Consider the following 20,647-nt stretch of genomic DNA (forward strand, 5'->3'; position numbering starts at 1 on the left):
CTGAGGGCAGGTCTTCGCCCACCACAATGGGATGGAGTTTCCTAGCCAAGTGGAAATGGTAGAAAGCTTTCCTCACAGATGCTGCTATACAAGAGTTCGGCATCAGCGAGCAGTCCAGGAGTACTCCTAGACTACAACAGAACTGGCCAATTGTGGGTGTATACTGTCCACCACCAGAGACTGCCCCATAGCTACAAGCTCTTCAGATACTTTCCTCTGCCCACCTCCGTCTTGCTGATGTTCAGCTTTGGCTCCATCCAAGAGCTGATCTTACGCAAGGACTGGGCTCTCTCGCTGGCAGTAGTGTGGTCATACATGGTGATGGATAGGTAGAGCTGTGCCTCATTTGCAAATTGCTGGATCTTAAGTCGATGCCAGCTGACCAGTTTACCTAGTGGTTGCATGTAGATTTAAGATGAAAGAAGCAAGAGAGGAGCTTCCCTGCCCTTTGGAGTTCTGACTGTACGACGTGTCCGGTAGGAGGCATGTTACTTCCCTTAACCACACAGATTCTTTGTAGTGAGAGCCATTTCTGCCACTCTCTCCTTCATTCAGAAAGCACGGTCGAGTCTGCAGAGTCACATCATTGATAAAGGACAGGAGGAGCTACCTTTTTGAATCTCGGTCAAGTTTTTGGTTGCTTTCTGGTGCTCTGGGGATGGTGGTTCTTGTTTTATCCACACCACTTCACTCATTCTCATCTGTTACATGCTGCTGAACTCTTTACTATACAGTCAGGGCTGAAGCTGGAGATTTCCAAGATGGGTGTAGTAGCGGAGGGGGAAGAGAAGAGTAGGAAAGAATAGGGGAGACAGTAAGGAAGCAGGAAGAGTTCCAGAGGACAAGAAAGTGTCAGGGAAGCCAGAAAGGAAGAAAGGGAGGCAGAGGGCAAGGGGAAAGCAATTGAAAAAGCAAGGCTAGGAGGGTAGACTGGCAAATGGACAGTGGGTGGAACTGGCATAGGAGCTAGAGAGGGGACTGGCACGTGGGAAAGAGAAAATTTGTATGCTGCCGGGCCATGCAATGGGAGAAACTAGAGGTGCTGTCATCAACTCATACAGACCCTGGTCTTGTTACAAGGTTTCTTTGTAGTTTGTGGGTGGGAGGAGAGAGTATGTGCCTAGGTCAAAACTAGGCTAAGAGCTGGTCAACATTAGGCCAAGAAGTATGTGTGATTAAACAGTTTTAAAGAGCAACAATCTGGTTACTAGTGCTGTGTAGATGGAGCCAGGGAGACAAAGTTATCACCGTAGGACATGTCAATTGACAAACAGCAATGGCTATTTCATGTTAGAAATGCGGTACTTCTCCTCTCTCTGTCTTTCTCCTTTTGGCTAAAATAACACAAGTATAACATTGCCTACTTGCTTTAGGATATTGGACTGGCATCTCTTGGATCATCTGATGTTGAGATTGAAAGACTGGCAACAGTAAGTATGGATTACATTTTAATGTCAGAGATAAAATACAGGGGCCTGATTTTCAGAAGATGCCGAGTGTTCACTTTCAGGTGTCTCAAGTTGGGTACCCAAAATGTAGGCATGTTGTCTCTTAACTGTATCCCCAGATCAGAAAAGGGCAGAAGCATGTGCTCAAGTCCATCCTTATTCAGGAAAGCAGATAAGCACATGCTTAACTTTAAGCAAGTGCTTAAATATTTTCCTGAATCTGAATGTCTTCCTGAATCAGGATCTTCATCCAGTTTCAGCCACAGAAAAGTCATTAGTCACTTCCAGATTCACATCACTCCAGCTATGAGGTCAGAATACCTGCATCCTAATATTAAATTAAATCACCATTGAAAAAAAGAGTTTAGTTTTGTGTTAGCACAAACCAGCCACTAGCTATGATGCGCCACATAGTCATTACAGTTGTAAAACACTAGAACTATTAAAATCAAGCTCAGGGGAACTACTACTCTGTAGACAGCATGGCCTTGCAGACAGAGCTCGGACTGAGACTCAAGAAACCTGTTTTTTGGTCCAGAAATGCCACTGGATTGCTGGGTGACCTCTCAAGTCACTTCACCTCCCTGAATCTGTTTCCCCATCTGTGAAAAGGGGATAATGATATTGACCTCCTCTGTAAAGTGCTTTGCAATCCATGGATGAAAAGTGATAGAACACTAGGTGTTTTTGTTTCATTTCTGTTCATTTAAGACAGCAGAAGTTTTATATTCATTTACATGACCCAGATCCGCAGCAATCAATGGAATGTTACAGCAGCAGAGGATCTGGTTCACAGAGTCTTTCTTGTGGCTGCCCCCTAGCCAGCTGTACCAATCATTGGGGAATCGAGCTCCAAGATTAAACCACAAAACAAATGCGCAGCTGGCCTCCCTTTAATAGGCTGTCTAGTCCAAGCTACTCACAACTGTACTGCAACTTGTGTAGTGCAGGGCCATGTAGATGAAAGCACAACATGATCGCCTTGCTTCTTGCCATCCAAAAAAAGTTACTGGCTCCCAAAGCTAACGGCCCTAAATGTCAGCCTGTGGGAGCTGTGTAAGACCACTGGGGGGAAGGAAGGGTAGACTATCATACACTCATCTCTTGGTCCTGGGATGGACAATCCTTTAAGAACAAGGCGAGCCCACAAAAGCTATCCCCTGTTATCCTGTGATAAAATCCCTGCACCGGGAGTGCAAGTTCTTACAGAGAGAATGGGTGGCAGACTGCGTGAGGATCCTATCGACTTGCTCTCCTATTTAAACACAAATAGGTTCTTCCGTCCTTGGTTATGAGAAACACCACTTAGTGAACACAGATTTTAAATACCAGGCTGGAGACGTTTGCAAACTGAACCTGAGAACTCGGAGTATATTGATATGATAACATACTTATCACATCACACTGACCTGTGCAATTTGAGGAGGGCGAGGTGGTGTGAAGACCTGGGGCAAGCTGGTGTAGATGGGGATAGCTCCACTGACTTGAATGCAGTTCTGGCCCCTAATGAAACACTCTGAGGGTATGTCTTTATCGGAGAATAATACCCTCGGCAACAAGTCTCAGAGCCTGGGTCAGCTGACTTGGGCTCGCGCTCTGGGGCTCCAAACAGCTGTGTAGATGCTCAGGCTTGAGCTGAAGGCCAGGCTGTGAAACCCAGCATAGGGGGAGGGCCTCAGAGCCCAGGCTTCAGTATGAGTCTGAACGTCTACACTGCTGTTTTTGGCCCTGTAGCACAAGCCCGGTGAGCCTGAGTCCGCTGACCTGACTGCCGAGACTTGCTGCTGTGGGTCTATTTTTGCAGCGTTGATGTACCCAGGGACATTCTCCCTGCAAACCTCGGGCAGGCGTGGAATTTGCCCTCTCCTCCCCCCATGCAGCCCTGTTGGCTTGATTGGAGTCCCCTCCTCCACACACCCCCAAACACAGAATTCAAACTCCGCCTCTGGAATAGTCTCAAACAATTCTGTGAGGTATCAGCAACTCTGTAAGCAGAGCACTGAAAACAGATTACTTCTGGTTTGAAGGAAATTTAGGGCTCAGCCCTGTGTAAGGGGCAGTGCACAGCTGCATGCCCCAGCAGGAGCCCTGAGAAGGAATTGTGACACAGAGCCACATGGGGATTATGAGTCCTTCCCTGTTTCTCTCTTGTTCTTGGGGCAGGTTACAGGCTCTGCCTCTTTCTGCCCTTTTGCTGGGGAAAGGTACTGAATGTATAGGCCCTGCTTCCCTCCCCCAGCTTCCCCATGTCTGAAACTGCTAACAGCATTGCAGAGGTGGGAAAGTGTCCTCATCCCCTTACTCGCCTGAGCAGGTCCCTAAGGCTGGGTCACAACCCAGCTCTTAATGTGCAACTACTTCCATTTGCAAGGTCAGCCAAAAGATATTTGTCCTTCGTGTCTGTTGTAATGTGATAAAGAAGGAATTGGCTTAATTTTAAAGTGGATGTTGCTGCTAAGGGATGGATAATTTCAAAATTCTGCTAATAGTGCCATACAGAGAATGCGGGAACAGGGGGAGAGGGGAGAACTTTTCCTAATTCACTTTACCCACGTAGTAAGTAGATACGCTTGTGTTACAATCTGAGGCACTGATCCCACACAGTGGAACATACGGGCATTTGCTGCACTGGTGTGGAGGCCCCATGGAAATCTACAGAGGATCCACTGACTAAAATGCCACTGAGAGTTGACAGGGTACAATGCAATTTGCAGCATCTTTCAAAACGAAGTGTTATTAGAAAAGGTCCAACATTTTTGTTTTCCTCCACGCAGTTATTTTTTTTTTAATTGAGTTTCCTTTTTGGATGAGCAGAATGGCAGTAGATTTGGATAATTTACTTTAAAATTTAAAGATATAAATATGTAAGGACATTTATTTAAAATATACAAACTTAATGCTTCAAAATAGCTAGACATTAAGAAAAGTAATAAGGAGAAAAGAAACAAAAGAAAGAAAGTTTAAAAAAAAAGGGGGGGGAGGTGATTATGAGATTAGTTGATGGTCCTCAGAAACTGATGAGTTGTTCTTGATTATCAGCTCTATTGGTTTACTATTGAGTTTGGTCTCTGCAAACAAAATGGATCCATCAAAGCTTATGGGGCAGGACTACTTTCATCTTATGGAGAGCTTGTGGTAAGTAAAATGTATTTGTTATTTACTGTTTCCTATGATCCATTTTCTAAACATTTGTGGAAAAAAGTTATTGTTCTCTGATATCAAAATATTCTGAGGATCATTTAAAAAAAAACCAAACAAACACCACTTGATCATCTTGTTTAAGAACCTCACTTCTCCATTCCTCCCACCCAAAAGAAATGCAGATATTCCCTTCTCTCCTACAACAGCCACCACAAATGTGGATAGAAAAGTTAGATTTGTCCGTCTTCCAACTAAATAGTCGACATAGCCATAAAAACTTAACATACTTATGAACCAATAGACTGTCTCCTCACTGTACCTACCAGTAGAAGCTTGGTTGTCTGATATTGAGCTACATAGCTGCCTCTGTTCACTAGAGGGCAGTATTGAACCAATTAAGAATTTAGCACATTCTCTGTCAACAAAATCGTCCTTCAGGTTTATATGAATCCCAGAGGCACTGATCAACCAGTGGAATGAGTGCCAGGTAGCTGTAAATATCGCTGATGGCTACAAATATGGAATTATTCAGAAATTTCACATTCAAAATATTCTTCAAAACTGATTCCAGCTTGTAGCTTTCATTCTGTTTGTATGAAAATTCATAGGCACTCATTTTCTAAACAGACTACAGTGTTTGAACAGACTTAACTGTTGATGGAGGAAGAGCTAAAGTCCTTGTAACAGATTCAGGAGTATCCTCCTCCTCAAGATAGTTTTATGATAGAAAATGGACATTTGGTCCTTGATTCAGTAAATGTTTTAGATAATGGCATAGAGAGCATACTTGTAAAGTTTGCAGATGATACCAAGCGGGGAGGGGTTGCAAGTGCTTTGGAAGACAGGATTAAAATTCAAAATGATCTGGAAAAACTGGAGAAATGGTCTGAAGAAAATAGGAAGAAATTCAATAAGGACAAATGCAAAATGCTCTACTTAGAAAGGAACAATCAGTTGCCCAAATAAAAAATGGGAAATGATTGCCTAGGTAGGAATACTGTGGAAAGGGATCTGGGGGTCATAATGGATCACAAACTAAATATGAGTCAACAATATAACACCGTTGCAAAAAAAATCAATCATCATTCTGGGATGTTTAGCAAGAATGTTGTAAGCAAGAGATTAGAAGTAATTCTTCAGCTCTACTCAATGCTGATTAGGCCTCAGCTGGAGTATTGTGTCCAATTCTGGGCACCGCATTTCAGGAAATATGTGGACAAATTGGAGGAAGTCTAGAGTAGAACAACATAAATGATTAAGGTCTAAAAAAACATGACCTATGAGGGAAGATTGAAAAAGGTGGGTTTGTTTAGTCTGCAGAAGAGAATACTAATGGGGGACATAACAGTTTTCGACTACATAAAAGGTTGTTACAAGGAGGAGGGGAAAAATTGTTCTCGTTAACCTCTGAGGATAGGACAATGGGCTTAAATTGCAGCAAGGGCGGTTTAGGTTGGACATTAGGAAAAACTTCCTAACTGTCAGGGTCGTCAAGTGCTGGAATAAATTGCCTGTGGAGGTTGTGGAATCTCTGTCATTGGAGATTTTTAAGAGCAGGTTGGACAGACACCTGTCAGGGATGGTCTAGGTAATGCTTGGTCCTGTTTTGAGGACAAGGGACTGTACTAGAAGTCCTCTTGAGGTTCCTTCAGGTCCTACAATTCTATGAAATCACCTAAGTACCTGATTAACTTTAAGCACATAAATAGTACCATAAGCTTAAAGTAAAGCACGTGTATAGTTACTTTGCTGGATTAGAGCCTTATTGAATTGCAAAGGCAAAACTGCTCATCTCATGTACCTTTATGAGCCAGGGATACAATGCTTCATGGGAGAAATATTTTGTTAGCCAGGTAGGGGGATGTCCTCTGCCATAGAGCTATAGGAGATGTTTGCAACACACCATCAACACAGTGTGGGTTCAAAGTTGAACTTTCCATGAACATAAACAGAAGGTGTTCATATCTGTATGGAACAAAATGAATGCTGTTCAATGCCTCTGGAGATCCAGGGTTGAGGCCTTGCAGGTGTATAAGTGAGTGTCACAGCACAGTAAGTGTGCACAGCAAGAAGGTTACCAGCTAAAGACACTTACGTTAGAGGTGCTTGAACACTTTTCATCAAACGAGTTTTGGATTAACCCGAAACAAAATTTTATACACAATTCCATTTTGAAAAAAAAAAAGATTTACATTTTGGCACTTTGTCCCAATTCGGGATATTCCCCCCCAAATTTTCAATTTTTTTCATGGTAGATGGGGGACCCTCCCAGAGATCAGATTTTTATCTAAATTTTACCTACCAGTGTTCTGGGGTTGGTGTGCTCCTAACTCCAATCCAAACTGAATGGTAAATGGCATGCAAAGATTCCAACTCTATGATTTCTCTTAAGGTATGTAAGGAAAGCTTCCCTCATTAACACTAGTATAGAAGTATGAGTGTCTTTGTTACAGTATGGTATTGTGATCTTGTGCATGACCATTTTTTAAACTGTATTATAGAGGTATAGCGGCGATACATATAATACTGGATTTTTTTCACTTTGAAACAAAAGATCAACCTGCATCTCCACAAAGTATGCTCAGTTACCATATATTTGGTTTAGGCTTATACATGTTCTAGGCTAAAAACTGTGAGATACTGATATTTTCTTAAACTTCCCTCTGCTTTCACCATATGCATTGTCAACAAATAAAGTTTATACCTGATTTTATTTATCTTTTAAAACTGATCAGAACCATTATCAAAAACTGAGTATGGAGCACAGATAAACATTTGTTTTATCCCCTTATCTGTCGGAATACTTTATAGCTTTAAATCTAATTTATTTTGATGGTAAGCAAGGTAATAAAGGATATTGGTACTCATATCGCCCAATATTTATGTTTTGAGGCACCTAGGTTAAAGTTCAGAAGCTCAGCAAAGGTTAACTAGCAGTTTTTCAGGATGGATTTTAGGGATTTTGAGACCTTTAAATCTCCTTTCAGAGATTAATCACAATAGAAGAATCCAGTCAAGTCCTCAGGCTTGATCTGTGGTAAGAGAAATTGAGTTAGCATATGACCTTGGTTGTAAAGGCTAAAGTTACATCTGCTCTTAAACTGAATGTAGAAGGCAAGCTATTTGTATTGCTCTCCTCCCTGCTGCCTAATTTTCTTATTAGAAACTGCAGAATCAGTCTGCGAGATGTTAACTCCTTCCCAGCTAACTGCTGCCAATTCATTTGAAAATGAAGTTTATCAGCTGCTTCCATGCAACCATTCTATTCTATTTATTCAGGGTTCTCATATCAGGCTCATCACCGTAGTATCTGAGTGCCTTTCAGTAGTTCATTAAGCAACTTGATTAACATCCGTCATGTGTGTTTTCTCATTCTCTCTCCAGGGGTATACATGTTGCTATGTATTTATAGTAGGGAAGGCAAGGTCAAAGAGATGCACCTTGCTCTTGGCGTGAAAGGTGGTCAGGTTTGTGATGGCCCTTAATATCTGGCATGGACAGGTTCAATTCCACTGTCTCAGACCAGCCCCTAAGAAAGTTCTGTCTCCAGCCATCTTTAACCTTATTGTAGAGAGTTCCATTGTGTCAAAGAAGTGGAGTTACTGACCCTGGTTTCCATCCCAGGTCTTTTAGCTATCTTGGGCCCAGGTTATGGAGTGCCATAAAGTACTGAGATGTGAACTTAAATTGAAATTCTATTGTAAACTAGTGTGGAGAGCAGAGGACAGATGTGATGTGCTTGCAGTAGCCTGTGTTGCATAGGAGAGGCACTGCACCATGCTGAATTAGTTGGCGCTTCCTAAGTGCTGAAGGCTTCATGCCCAGATGTATCCCAGTGCTGTAATCCAGTTGATGTGAATAACCGAGGCAGGGTCATTGTCCACCAATTTGTGACAGAGTCTCTTTGCCAACCAGAGATGATAGAAAGCATTATTCATGGATACTGCCAAATCAGAGCTTAGGCATCAGTGGGGAATCCAAGAGTACTCCTACACTATGGATTGAATAGTTAAATGATCTAATGGAGACTTCACCGTAGCAGTAAACTCTTCAAAATGCTTTCCTCTGCCCACCAGGATTACCTCAGGTTTTGTTCAGCCAACTGTACTTATTCCATGATCTCATCCAAGCACTGTTCATCTTCATGATCATGGTATGATCATATGCGGTGAAGGATAGGTAGGGTTGTGTGTCATCTGCATGTTGTTGCACATGAGTCCATGCCATCTGACTAGTTCACCTACTGGCTGCATGTAGATGTTTTAAAGAGACTGGAGCACCATGTCTGACTCCAAGCCTAGCAGTTGTGGTGAGTCTGACTGCTAGCCAACCTTGTCATCTCTGAATGTATGGATGGTCCCAAATCAACTTTCAGTATTGCACAGTCACTTCACTGTACCATCGCTGTCAGCCGTTCTGTAAAACTAGTAGCTGACACACCATGCACAAAGTCATGCGTAATACTATGGTGATATTCTAAACAAAAAGAGCTTTCAGCCATGTTTGTAGCTGTTTCCATCATTTCACACTGACTCTACAGATAATCTAGCCTTCTGAGTGATGTTTGGGATTACTATATGTGGTGGTCATGGTGTTATGCAGGTGGTTGTGTTGATTTGGGTTGTATTGTGCCGGGAGAGATGTGCTGATCTGTGGGGGTGGCTAATGAAGGCCGTGTACTGCTGTGAGGGTCTATGTGTGTTGTTTGGGTTTATTGTGTATGCTGGTTGTGCAGGTGGCTGTGTTGATTTGTAGGGGGTTGTGCTGAAGGATTTGAGTTGATTTGTGTGGTTGGCAGCTGGGTGCATGGATGTGACAGTTGGGCCCTCTGTGCAATCTCTCATACTACCAATGAAATTGTTGCATGCAAACTAGCAGTATGGTAAGGGTGGAGATTGGTTGAGTTACCTCTGATATCACAATGATCTAAGACTCTTCTCATGGCATAGATAAATGCCTTACTGTGGCTGTATGTCACACAGGTGTAATTTGTAAAGTCAAAATGGCTGCAGACTTAAAAATTGGATGGTCACAGACACTGAAACCCAGTGATGACTCAACCTCATGATATTCTGAACAAAAAGAACTCTCAGCCATGCTTGTAGCTGCTTCCATTGCTTCCCACTGATGCAACAGATATTTTAGGCTTCAGAGTGACATTCCTGGAATTTTATATTTTTTGGCCACACAATTAGGCAAGTTCTGCGCCATTCCCACAGTAAATGACATTACTGAACAAATTAGGGTGAACCTCAAAATATTCAGAGGTTTGGTTCAGATAAGATTCTAAAAATGTGCTTAATATAAACCATAAAGCCAACACAAAAAAAACCACACACTAAATGTATTGTTTTCTAAAAAAGATCTCATGATTCTGGGGGGCCTGCCTCATGATTTTTGAATGCTTGGCATCAACAATACCGTGCATGAGGGCAGACTCCCTTGTGAGATTGGCAACAGTGCTGCTTTGAAGTGCCACAAGAAAAGCATTTGTAGCAGTACTGTCTGAAACCAGCAATTTAAAGCACACCTCCAAACATTTCTGACCCTTTATAAAATGACTGGTTGTGTAACATGCTAGGTCAGGGGTGGGGAACGTCCGGCCCATGGGCCGTATAAGGCCCACGAAATCATTTGGTCCGGCCCACGGGCCTATTCGGCAGCGGCCGGGGGGGGATTCGGCGGGAATTCGGCAGCGGGGGGGGGGGGGGGAGGAATCGGCAGCGGCATGATTCCTTGGGGGGGGCAGTGCCCGCCGCCGAAACCCTGCCGCCGTTTGCCCCTTTTCGGCGGCAGGGGAATTCGGCGGCGGACACTCATCAGGCCCTTGGCACAAAAAGGTTCCCACCCCTGTGCTAGGTAGAGCTGAAGAAAGAGGAGAAGATATCAGGAAGAATATACACTGGGGTGAGACTAAGGCTCAGGAATGCAAGCATGAGGATTGTTCCTGGAAGTGGCTTGATGACAAACAGCAAGACCCCAGCATGCAAAGATGACCTCTCCATATGTTTAACAGAGCTTTGTTTCTCCACATGCTTGTTAAATAATTTATTGCTCATTAAATAAGTTGATGGGACTTTAAAAATAAAACTTGAGAGGATTGTGAAGTGAAGAGACAGATGTGTTACTGAAACCAGGGGCTTCACCCACAGCTCACTTGCTTGGGAGAAACCTGCATGGTCAAAGATTTCATACAACTAGCATTTAGAAAGAAATTTCAAATAAGATGCAAGTGACTCAAAACTAGACAGTTTTAAAACCTAAACGACTCAAAATCAGAGATAATACAATCTCTGAACGATCGAGGGCCAGATTCTGCCATCCTTATCCATCTTGGTAAAAGGGATTATTGCTGACGATTTTTTTGTCAATGCCCTACCTAGTATTTATGTATATGAACTGCATTTGCCTTCATTATTAATATTTCGGAGTACATTTTTGAATGGCTTCACCCCTGAATTTGATTCTAGGAAAGGGCTATGGTACCTGCACCCTGCATTGCATGAAACATCGTATTTTCCATGTTTGCTGTATGAATGTAAAATTATTCAAATAAACTCTAAACTGTAAATACTGTTTCCTAATCATAATTTATCTTGCACCATTCTGAATGCACCTTAGAATCTTAATCAGTACAATGAATACTTATTTTTTGAAATCTTTATTGCACAAATTCTAATCTTTTTTGTTGGTGGGTTTTTTTTTTTTGTCCTTCAAGTATGCTTTATCGAACAAGCCAGAGCACAGACCGTTTGATCCAGAACTGACAGCAGTTCATCCGTATCAGGACCAGACCTTCCAGCCTGTCTATTTTGTAGCAGAAAATTTCGAAGATGCCAAGGCCAAACTCCAGTGAGTATGCCATTGATGTGCATTCTTTTCATTGTATTTCAATGCAAATACTTGGGTCAAATGCTAATCTCCAAGGCACAGGAGCCACTACTACACACCTGCCCAATCTGGTAGCGGAGCTAAGGTTAGAAGCTGGACCCCTCTGACTGCATACAAGACTCCATCTCCATACCTATACAGCCCCCATAATATCTGCAAGTTCTCACCCCCATCTGGCCTCACAACAGCTCTCTAGGGCAGGTTCTGTTGCTGCGACACAGAGCGATTACTTGCCCAAAGGCATACAGGAAGTTTGTGGCAATCAGGTATTGAACCTCAGTCTCTTGGGCAGTCGGTCAAGGGGCTTTATCATAAGGCCATCCTTCTAGCCCAAATGTGTAAGCAGAAGGGAGCAGAATTCAAATTCACAGTCAACCTACGTTCTGGCATTTTCTAACATTAGAGTGAGTGCAATCGAAGTAACATTCTTTTAAAAGGAGGTGTGTGTGTGGTGATGGGGTGTATGGGATTTCCTAGCTTTTTTTAAAAAAGGTAATTAAAAAATCATATTTTGTACAAGTGTAACAATGCCCTCCCCAGCCCCTAGCAGTGTTTGTTTGAACACTGAGCCCTCAGCACATTAGCTGGCAGGAGGAGAAGGCAGCTGTTTGTCATTGGGGTGGAGAATAGGTTGCTGGAGCCATGTGCTGGGTCATGGTGGGGGATCTGTCAAGGGGAGCCCCATCCAGCTGTCTTTCCCCCACCTCCAGGAGAGGCTCTCTGTCCCCAGGGTTCCCAGTGCACAGTCTGCTACAGTGGTAGTGGCAGCAATTTAGGCCTCGCCTTAGATTACAGTATTCATTTATTTATTTTTGCACTCTGCCAAAATGTGGCTGACAACTCACCCCACTGAAGAAAAATGGCTACTTTCAAAAGAGTAAATCTCAGTCAAACCTGCACAGAATGTCATGGGACAATGAAAAGGCCATTCTCTGGCCTCAGGACTTTATCCATGCCAAATTTCAAAAGCCTCCTAGACTGGAGATTTTGTAGCTTCTCAAAAAAGAAAAGCTTCACAAGAATCCTTTATAGTGAAAAGTGTTAGATAACCTAAATCTAGGGATTGCTTCCCGCTCCCCCTATAATCATATAAATTCCAAATGGAAACTAGGGTTGTAAAAATCAGCTGTGGCTCACACCTCCCCCCCGCCCCGTGCTGGGATTCATGCCTCCCTATCGCTTGCGGGGAGCCAAGCCCAGCTGCGGCTACCCGGTGCTGGGCTCTGTGCTTCCCCGCCCGCAAGAGCTGCTCTCGCTGGCGGGGAGCCAGCCCAGCTGCTGCTCCCTTCCCCCCTGTTTAAACGGTAATCAGTTGTTTAAAATGTTTAAACAGCTGATTACCGTTTAAACGGTTAACCTTTTACATCCCTAATGGAAACATTGACAGCTATTGACAGTCGCTTCTCAAAAGATAAGGGACGAGGGCCCATAATACCTATCTGAGTGTTGTACTTCTATGTCAGAATGCTTACCTCTTATTTTAAATAGAAATAAATAAAAATTGAAAGGGTGTGCTACACTTCGGCATTGCTCCAGTTCATTGATGTTGTAAAACAGGAATCACATACTGATGAGTCAGGCATTACAGGTTTTACATTTAGATTTTTGTCTGCAAATTCTAAAGTCATTTACCTATCTCTTATATTCTCCTCCCCCCCAATAGAAAATATGCTCTGAAGATCAAGAAGCCCTTTTCTCTTCGTTATAATCCATTCACCTGCAGCATAGAGGTTCTGAACACACGCCAGAAAATCAAGAACACCCTCAGTCAAATGAAAGAGGAACTGAAAAACCTCTGCTTTGCCCTTGAAAAGATGTCTTAAAAGCCAGTTTTAGCTGGTGCTGACATATGTACAAATAATTCTAGAACTCACTGATCTATAGTAGTGAAATTGTGTGTGTCTGAAGATCCTAACTTCTGAATAGCTGAGTCAGGCTAATCATCTCAGTGAGTCAAGCTACACAATCTTAGCCAGATTAATTACTAGCTATAGTATGTTTCAGTGACAGACAAGAAGAAAATCTTCTACTTTTGATAGGCAGTATGAGCTAACATTGAACTGAATATATTTATCTACTATTATACCCTTTATTGTGGGATATTGATATATAGAAATCCATGCCACTTTTTGTAGGGGTCTCATTGAATGAAAACTTTTCAGGTGTGATTTTTTTGGTTGCCAATTAAATGACCCAAACTATCAGGGCTGAAAGCTGCTGGAAGGTATCATCCATACATTCTTTGAGTCTAGTTCTGCAAATAGTTACTAAAATGTATAATTCTGGCTAGCCTGCATAGTCCCCTCACTATGCCCCATTGAAAATGTTTGTAGGATCAAGCCTTTTACATGGTATTTATTTAATAATGTCACTTCATTTAACAGCCTTCATATACTGGCAGATAATTTAGTACCATTCACAGGGCCCACGGTTTGACCCTTGGATTAAATACAACCCACAACATTTTTGGCCCAGGGCTGCTCTCATCTTAATATGGAGATTCAGAGTTTGGAGCCTAGAAGTTCCATAAATCAAAAGTTCAAGGAGTTTGATGCAAGATGGAAATTTGGATTTGGAGACGTGGAATGGTATTTTCAAAGGAGCCTAAAAACTTATGCACTCAATTTCCATTGGGTTTCAATGGGATTTGGATGCCTAACTCCTCTAGGCCTCTTTAAAAATACTAGCCTTAAGGTGACATTTTCAAAAGCACCTAAGTGATTTCGAAGTCTATGAGCTTGTCTACACGAACATCGAGTTTGTGGCAAGCTGAGGTGTGAATCTACCCTGCTCTAGTCTGCCGTGGACAAATTGTCCATGTGCACCCTGCTGACATGCGTTACCTGTTTGTTAGAGTGCTTTGATCGCCTTCTCTCTGAAACAGGACTCATTCAGAGTGCTCTAATGAACTGATAATGCGTGTCAGAAGGGTGCACATGGATAGCTAGACTGGGCACCTAGTGTGGGATAAGTTCCAGAGGGGTAGTCGTGTTAGTCTGCATACCGCAAAAACAACAAGAGTCCTGCAACACTTTAAAGACTAACAAATTTCTGCAGGCATAAGCTTTCGTGGGCCGCAACCCACTTCGTCAGTGTGGCATAGATTGACACCTCAGATGGAGGAGAATTGTTCCTGTAGACAAGTCCTGAGGCCCATTTTCAAGAGTGGCTTAGGCCTTCTCTACACTAGCACTTATGCTGGCAAAACTTGTGTCACTCAGGGGTGTGGAAAAGCCAGCCCCCTGACCGACATAAGTTTTGCTGGCATAAGCGCCTGTGTGGACAGCGCTATGCCAGTGGGACACCCTCTCCCACCGACATCGCTACCCCCACTCATTTAGGTGGTTTTTATTACGTCGGTGGGAGAACTCTTGTCCATCAACATAATGTGGCTACACAAGCACTCTTACAGCGGCACAGCTGTACCGATACAACTGTGCCGCTCTAAGTTTGAAGTGTAGATTAGCCCTTAGGAACTTAGAGCAAGTCTACACTTAAACACTGAATCGGCGCTGCAGTAGCTCTTTAATGAAGACATTAAGCCAACGAGAGAGAACTCTCCTCTCAGCATAGGTAATCCACCTCCCTGAGAGGCAGTAGCTATGTAGGCAGAAGAAGTTCTCCCACCAACATAGCACTGTCTACACGAGGGATTAGGTCAGTATAACTGCATCACTCAGGGAGTTGGCTTTGTCACACCCCTCAGCGATATAGTTTACCAATAAAGGTCTGTAGCGTAGACCAGACCTTAGTCTCTTAGGCACTACGTTGCTGTATTGAAGATCAGGAGAGCTACTGGAATTTGCTCCATTTTATTAAAATTTGGTGCCACCCTGTCTTCTGGCAAAATAGCTTGCAGAACATGGGCAGAACAGGGTTTTCCCATTCTATTTCAGGACAACATTCTCGGTGTTGCTAGAGAATCAGCAGCTGACTTATATTGAGATGATTTCCCAACACTGTTCTAGGGATTTACTTTCCTGTATTACACTCTCTCTCTCACACACACACACACACACACTTTTTCTTTAGAGCAATTTGTTTCATTACATCTTGTAGTAATATATCTGTCTGCTTCCTGCCAATTGGGGCATAGGCAACAAATGTTTAATGACTAAAGTAGATCATTTTTTAATAAATCAAGTTTTTAAAAAATACATTATTTTCATCAAAATAATTATTTTGCTCTATAAACCAAACCATGTGCTCCAGGAAAAAAGGTGGAGGATAATTCCAGAGATAAAGAGCTATCAAAATATTTTCTATAGATGGACTCTGGAGGCCATAAGGTCTCTTTCATGAATTCCCACTGAGAGATTGAATTTGGATTTTAGACTTGAGTTTGGCTGAAGCTCAGAGTAGACCTATATTTGGAAGAAATGGCTTTGTTTTGTCCAAGGCCTCACACTTTCCCTGGAGGGACTCCTGGACCGCCCACACCCCCTTGTCTTGTTCCTGTAGCAGTGAGAGAAAAACAAACAGGGCCAGCCTCTCCCACTCTTACACATGCTTATTAGTGCCTTACTTCTCAAGTAGTCCCATTGATTTCAGTGGGCTTACTTAGGGAGTAGGGCACTATTCAGAATTTATGGCAGAATCTAGTCCTGATCTGTTTTGGGTTTTTTAACGATACGCTATGTTGAAAAATGCAGACTTAGGGCTTGTCTACACTCGCGCTTATGCGGGGAAAACTTTTGTTGCTCAGGGGTGTGAAAAAAATCACCCCACTAAGCGACACAAGTTTTGCCAGCATAAGCATGAGTGTAACCGCGTTATGTCAGCGAGAGAGCTTTCCCACCAACATAGCTCTGTCTATACGCACGCTTTTTCTGGTAAAACTTATGTTGCTCAGCAGGGTGTTTTTTTCACACCCTTGAGCAACAAAAGTTTTGCCAGCATAAGCGTAAGTGTAGACAAGCCCTTAATGGCAATGGGCCAGATTCATCCCTGGTTTAACTTCGACTTCTATTGAGTTCCAGCTGTGATTAATTTGACTCATGCTTTCAGGGGTATGTTGCTCTTTCTATAAGAGGCAAAACTTGCAGTCCTTACTCAAGGTCTAGCTCAGGTTCTCATTTGATCCAGCAAAGGCTGTTCCAAAGACAGCAGTCATCACACTTCCTTCAGGGCTAAATTCTTTAACCCTTATTTGGTGTAAGAACAGCACAAGAACTGCAGGGTTTGACCCAAAATGAGGTGGACCAATTGCATTGCTCTTACAATAGCCATTGTTTCATCATCATACAATAACACGAAGAGGTTAGTCTATGGTGCCATATCACAGGGGAAAGGTGTGACGGAGGCTAGCAGCAGACTATTGCAAACAGAAAAAACCAACCAAACAATATATATATTAGTTTTCATCAGTTATCATTTGAGCTGCTTCACATTAATCTCTCACAGGGTGACTTGAAAGCCAAGTAAAATGTCTTGTGCCTTGAAACTGAACTATTGATGAACTCCCTGTGGTGGATATTTTGCTTATCCTGATAAAAACTTGTTTGTCCTAGATCGGGTACATGTAAAACAAAACTGTATTTTATTAAAGCTGTATTGTGTTTTTCTGTTATGTGGGAGAATTCTTGGGAACTTGTTACTTTTTCTTAGCCTGCTCCCTCTCCTCTTCCCGCTAACCCCCCCTCCCATTTTAACCCCTCTAAAGTCTCCAGGTGCCTGATTGCCCCTTGTGGACTTACTGTGTTCCCAGAGCAGGCTTGTGGACTTGGCAAGGCAGAGAGAGAAGTCCTAAGTAACCTCAAGTCTTCATGAAAGTTGGCCCTGTTTCTCCCCCATATCGCACCTTTTCCTCATTGATGATCTGTATTCCATTACAAGGCAAAGCTTTCATTTTACAATGGGACACCTCTATTTCCCAGCCACATCCCTGTGAGACGTCTTCATTCTTTACACTGAAGATATGTTTTGGGTTGAACCTCCATCTGACATTACCAATAAAAGCAATGCAGGAGCAGGAGAAAACCAGGACCCTTCTCCCATGAGTAGAAAGCATCACATCTTCAATATTCCTATTCCCTACTGACCCAGGAAAGAAAAAGCAAACTCCCATGATATTTATAATAAATTCCCAAAGGATCCTAAAACACTTAATGAACTATGTCTAGATATATACAACGGGGCCACTTAACCCACCAATGAAATGCAACCACCTCCAAGATTCACCTCAAGAGTGAATCTTTACAACGGTTGAATAGCACACTGAAGCATTATACAACAATTTAAGACCGCAAGCAAAGATAAAGGGCCAGATTCTGAGCCCTCATCCCAGTAGCCTTACACTACTCAGGAAGTACAAAGGTAGTGAAAACTTCTCCTAAGTCCCCTTCTGGTGATTCACAGGGGTGGTCCCCAGCAGGCATTGAGTCAGTGCAGCAAGTTCATATCCCTCTCTCACCATAGCACCAACATGTCAGCGGTAAGGGGGGTGGGGCAGGGAATGACTGGCACAATGTGCACCTGCAGTCCCCAGCTGGTATCTGGTCTCTAGGGGATGGCAGATAATTTTTGGTATATAGTGCTATTAAATTTGTATTACTCTAGGATAAAAGAAGTGAGTTAAATCAATTTAGGATACCACTGGAAATTAAATGGCCTGAGCCTGCTACCACTGAACTCATGAGGCGAGATCTTCAGCTGGCATAAAGCACCGGGGACCCTTGACTTTAGTAATGCTACACTGGTTTACACGTGTGGATCTGCATCAATAGAAAAATCCACATTAACTGCAGTGGGTGCATAATCAGGATCAGAGTTAAATAAGGAAGTCATTTACAGTAATTTCAAATCACAATGTTTAGTGACATGGCCCTATATTAATAGATAATTCAATTGCATAGATTGTACTGAGGATCATCAAGCGCTATGGATAAGACCCACTTTAAATTCACCGAAATAAATAGACATAGCAAATGAACTCAGAGGGTAACTAGCTGGTAAGGTGGCAATTAAACAGTGGTGTGTTTCAAGAATGGCTTGAGCTGACTTGGTTAGGCAACGCTTTCTCTTTTGCACGACAAGGGTATTAAAAACTGTCTCAGTAGAATTTTTTAAAATATATTTTGTTTTTAAGTGTTTCCTGAATTGATCCCAAAACCGTTAGGCTTGAAGTGGAATGTGTGTTGGATGATGGTATGAAATTTGTAAAGAGTTTTTAAGCCTTGTACTTCAACCAGTTAGTTTGGTTCCGACTCCCATGTCAGTTCATATTTCTTGGTTTAAATCTAAGTAAACAAAATGATTTCACTCAACCCTTTTGTCTCTAGTGTCCTACAAATACAAGCTTTGAAACTGAATCTGACTCATGCTTTGCTCCCTTATTAAACATTTTCTTAGCTTCAGGGAGTTGGGAAGTGGAAGGAGCTGTGTTTAACTTATTATCCACTATTGTTTGTTGCAAGCTTTTTCTAATTACTTATTTTCTTTCTTTTGCTGATTTAACCCAATGCTTTCTGTTACAAATGTATTGTCCAGAAACCTATCAAATTATTAAATGGATAGAACATAAGAACAGCCATAGTGGTTCACACGCATGGTCCATGGAGCCCAATGTCCTCTCTCCTGATAGTGGCTAGTGCCAGATGCTTCAGGGGGAATGAACAGAGAAGGGCAATTTTGGGTGATCCATCCCCTGTCATCTAGTCCCATCTTCTGGCAGTTGGAGGTTTAGGGAGACTCAAAGCATGGATTTGCATCCCTGACCATCTTGGCTAAGAGCCATTGAAGGACCTATGCTTCATTAATTTCTCTAATTCATTTTTTAATCCAGTGACATTTTTGGTCTTTACCACATCCCCTGGCAACGAGGTCTGCATGTTGACTGTGTTGTGTGAAGTACTTCATTTTGTTTGTTTTAAACCTGCTGCCTATTAATGTCATTGGGTGACCCTTGATTCTTGTGTTATGTGAAGGGGTAAACAACATTTCTGTATTCACTTTCTCCATACCATTCAAGATTTTATAGGCCTCTATCATCTCCCCTCCAGTCATCTTTTCTAAACTAAACAGTTTTTAATCTCTCCTCATATAGAAGCTGTTCCATACTCCTAATCATTTTTGTTGCCTCTCTGTACCTTTTCCAAATCTAATATATCTTTTTTATATCACTGGTGTTGTATGGTATTTCTTATGTTGGATGCAACCTGATTAAACAAGTCCTTTTCCACATGCATAGTTTTTGGTACATTATCAGAGCCCACATTATTTACCTTGCTTTCACTCAACTGGGTTAAGGGAAGATCAAAGTGAATTTACAGGAGGGAATTGTCTTTCTGATTCCTTTGCACTTGACTTCTCCATTTGCCCAGGAGCAGGAATGATAACATGAAAAGACAGGAGTCTTAGAAATCTGCAGGGCAGCTCACTATACAGTACTTTGATTGGCAAAAAAATAGGCTCTAAGAACAGCTGCATGATTAGCTACGATTAGTTGTCCACATTTCTCCACAATTGTTCTGATACTCACTGATTCTCCACAGTTTGTAAAAAAGTTCTAGGCATCAATGATCAGTGGTAAAAGCTAAAACTTATTAGGAAGGATTTATGGGCCCAATCTTAGTTCCATTGAAGTCCTAGGGCCATATCAACTGGTGCAAAGTGGCATAGCTCCATTGACCTCAATGGCGCTACACCAATTTATACCAGCAGACGAGCTATCCAATGTTTTACCATTGATTTCAAATGAATGCAACCTCAGGCCCTTTATAGGATCCCAGGAAGTGTAGAAGTGACATGCCATTGTAGAGCTTATGGGAACATGTATATGTTTGTAGGCCAGAATAAAAGAATGACATGCAGTTATAAAACATGAAAAAAGAGAAATTATTTTGTACACAAGAAACCCAGTCCTGAATCTTACTCATGCCAGTAGCCTTTACTCATTAGTATTCCCATTCATTTCACTGATAACCTGGAGAAGTAGGGAATAAGGGCCCAATCCTGAGAGGTGTCCGGCACCCTCGACTCACATAGCTGAGGACACCAATAGAAAGAAGGAAGAATTTTGGTTCCTCCAGAATTCCATAACTACATCAGTGAGCGTCATTGTATCACTTTCCTTCCACTAATTATACCTACAGTCTTTTTCCAGGGCGATGTTAAAAATCACACTGGGAGGAAATGTCATTTTAAGCTAAGCCACAAAAATCTTTAAT

General features: G+C 42.3%; 1 protein-coding gene across 1 annotated transcript in view; it reads left to right on the forward strand.

Moving 5' to 3' along the window:
* LOC137145361 (tyrosine 3-monooxygenase-like) overlaps positions 1–13,398 on the forward strand; it is a 46,084-nt gene extending 32,686 nt beyond the window's left edge. Inside the window, exons 9-12 of the mRNA XM_067536051.1 lie at positions 1,374–1,430; positions 4,488–4,583; positions 11,308–11,441; positions 13,144–13,398. Coding sequence (XP_067392152.1) covers positions 1,374–1,430; positions 4,488–4,583; positions 11,308–11,441; positions 13,144–13,303 — 447 coding nt within the window. The 3' untranslated portion in view covers positions 13,304–13,398. The remainder of the gene's footprint in view (positions 1–1,373; positions 1,431–4,487; positions 4,584–11,307; positions 11,442–13,143) is intronic.
* The last annotated feature ends 7,249 nt before the right edge of the window (positions 13,399–20,647 follow it).

Source organism: Emydura macquarii, unplaced genomic scaffold, assembly GCF_026122565.2.
Source record: "Emydura macquarii macquarii isolate MOO-44397 ecotype Brisbane River unplaced genomic scaffold, CSIRO-AGI_Emac_v2 contig_3530, whole genome shotgun sequence".
NCBI classification, from domain to species: Eukaryota; Metazoa; Chordata; order Testudines; family Chelidae; genus Emydura; species Emydura macquarii.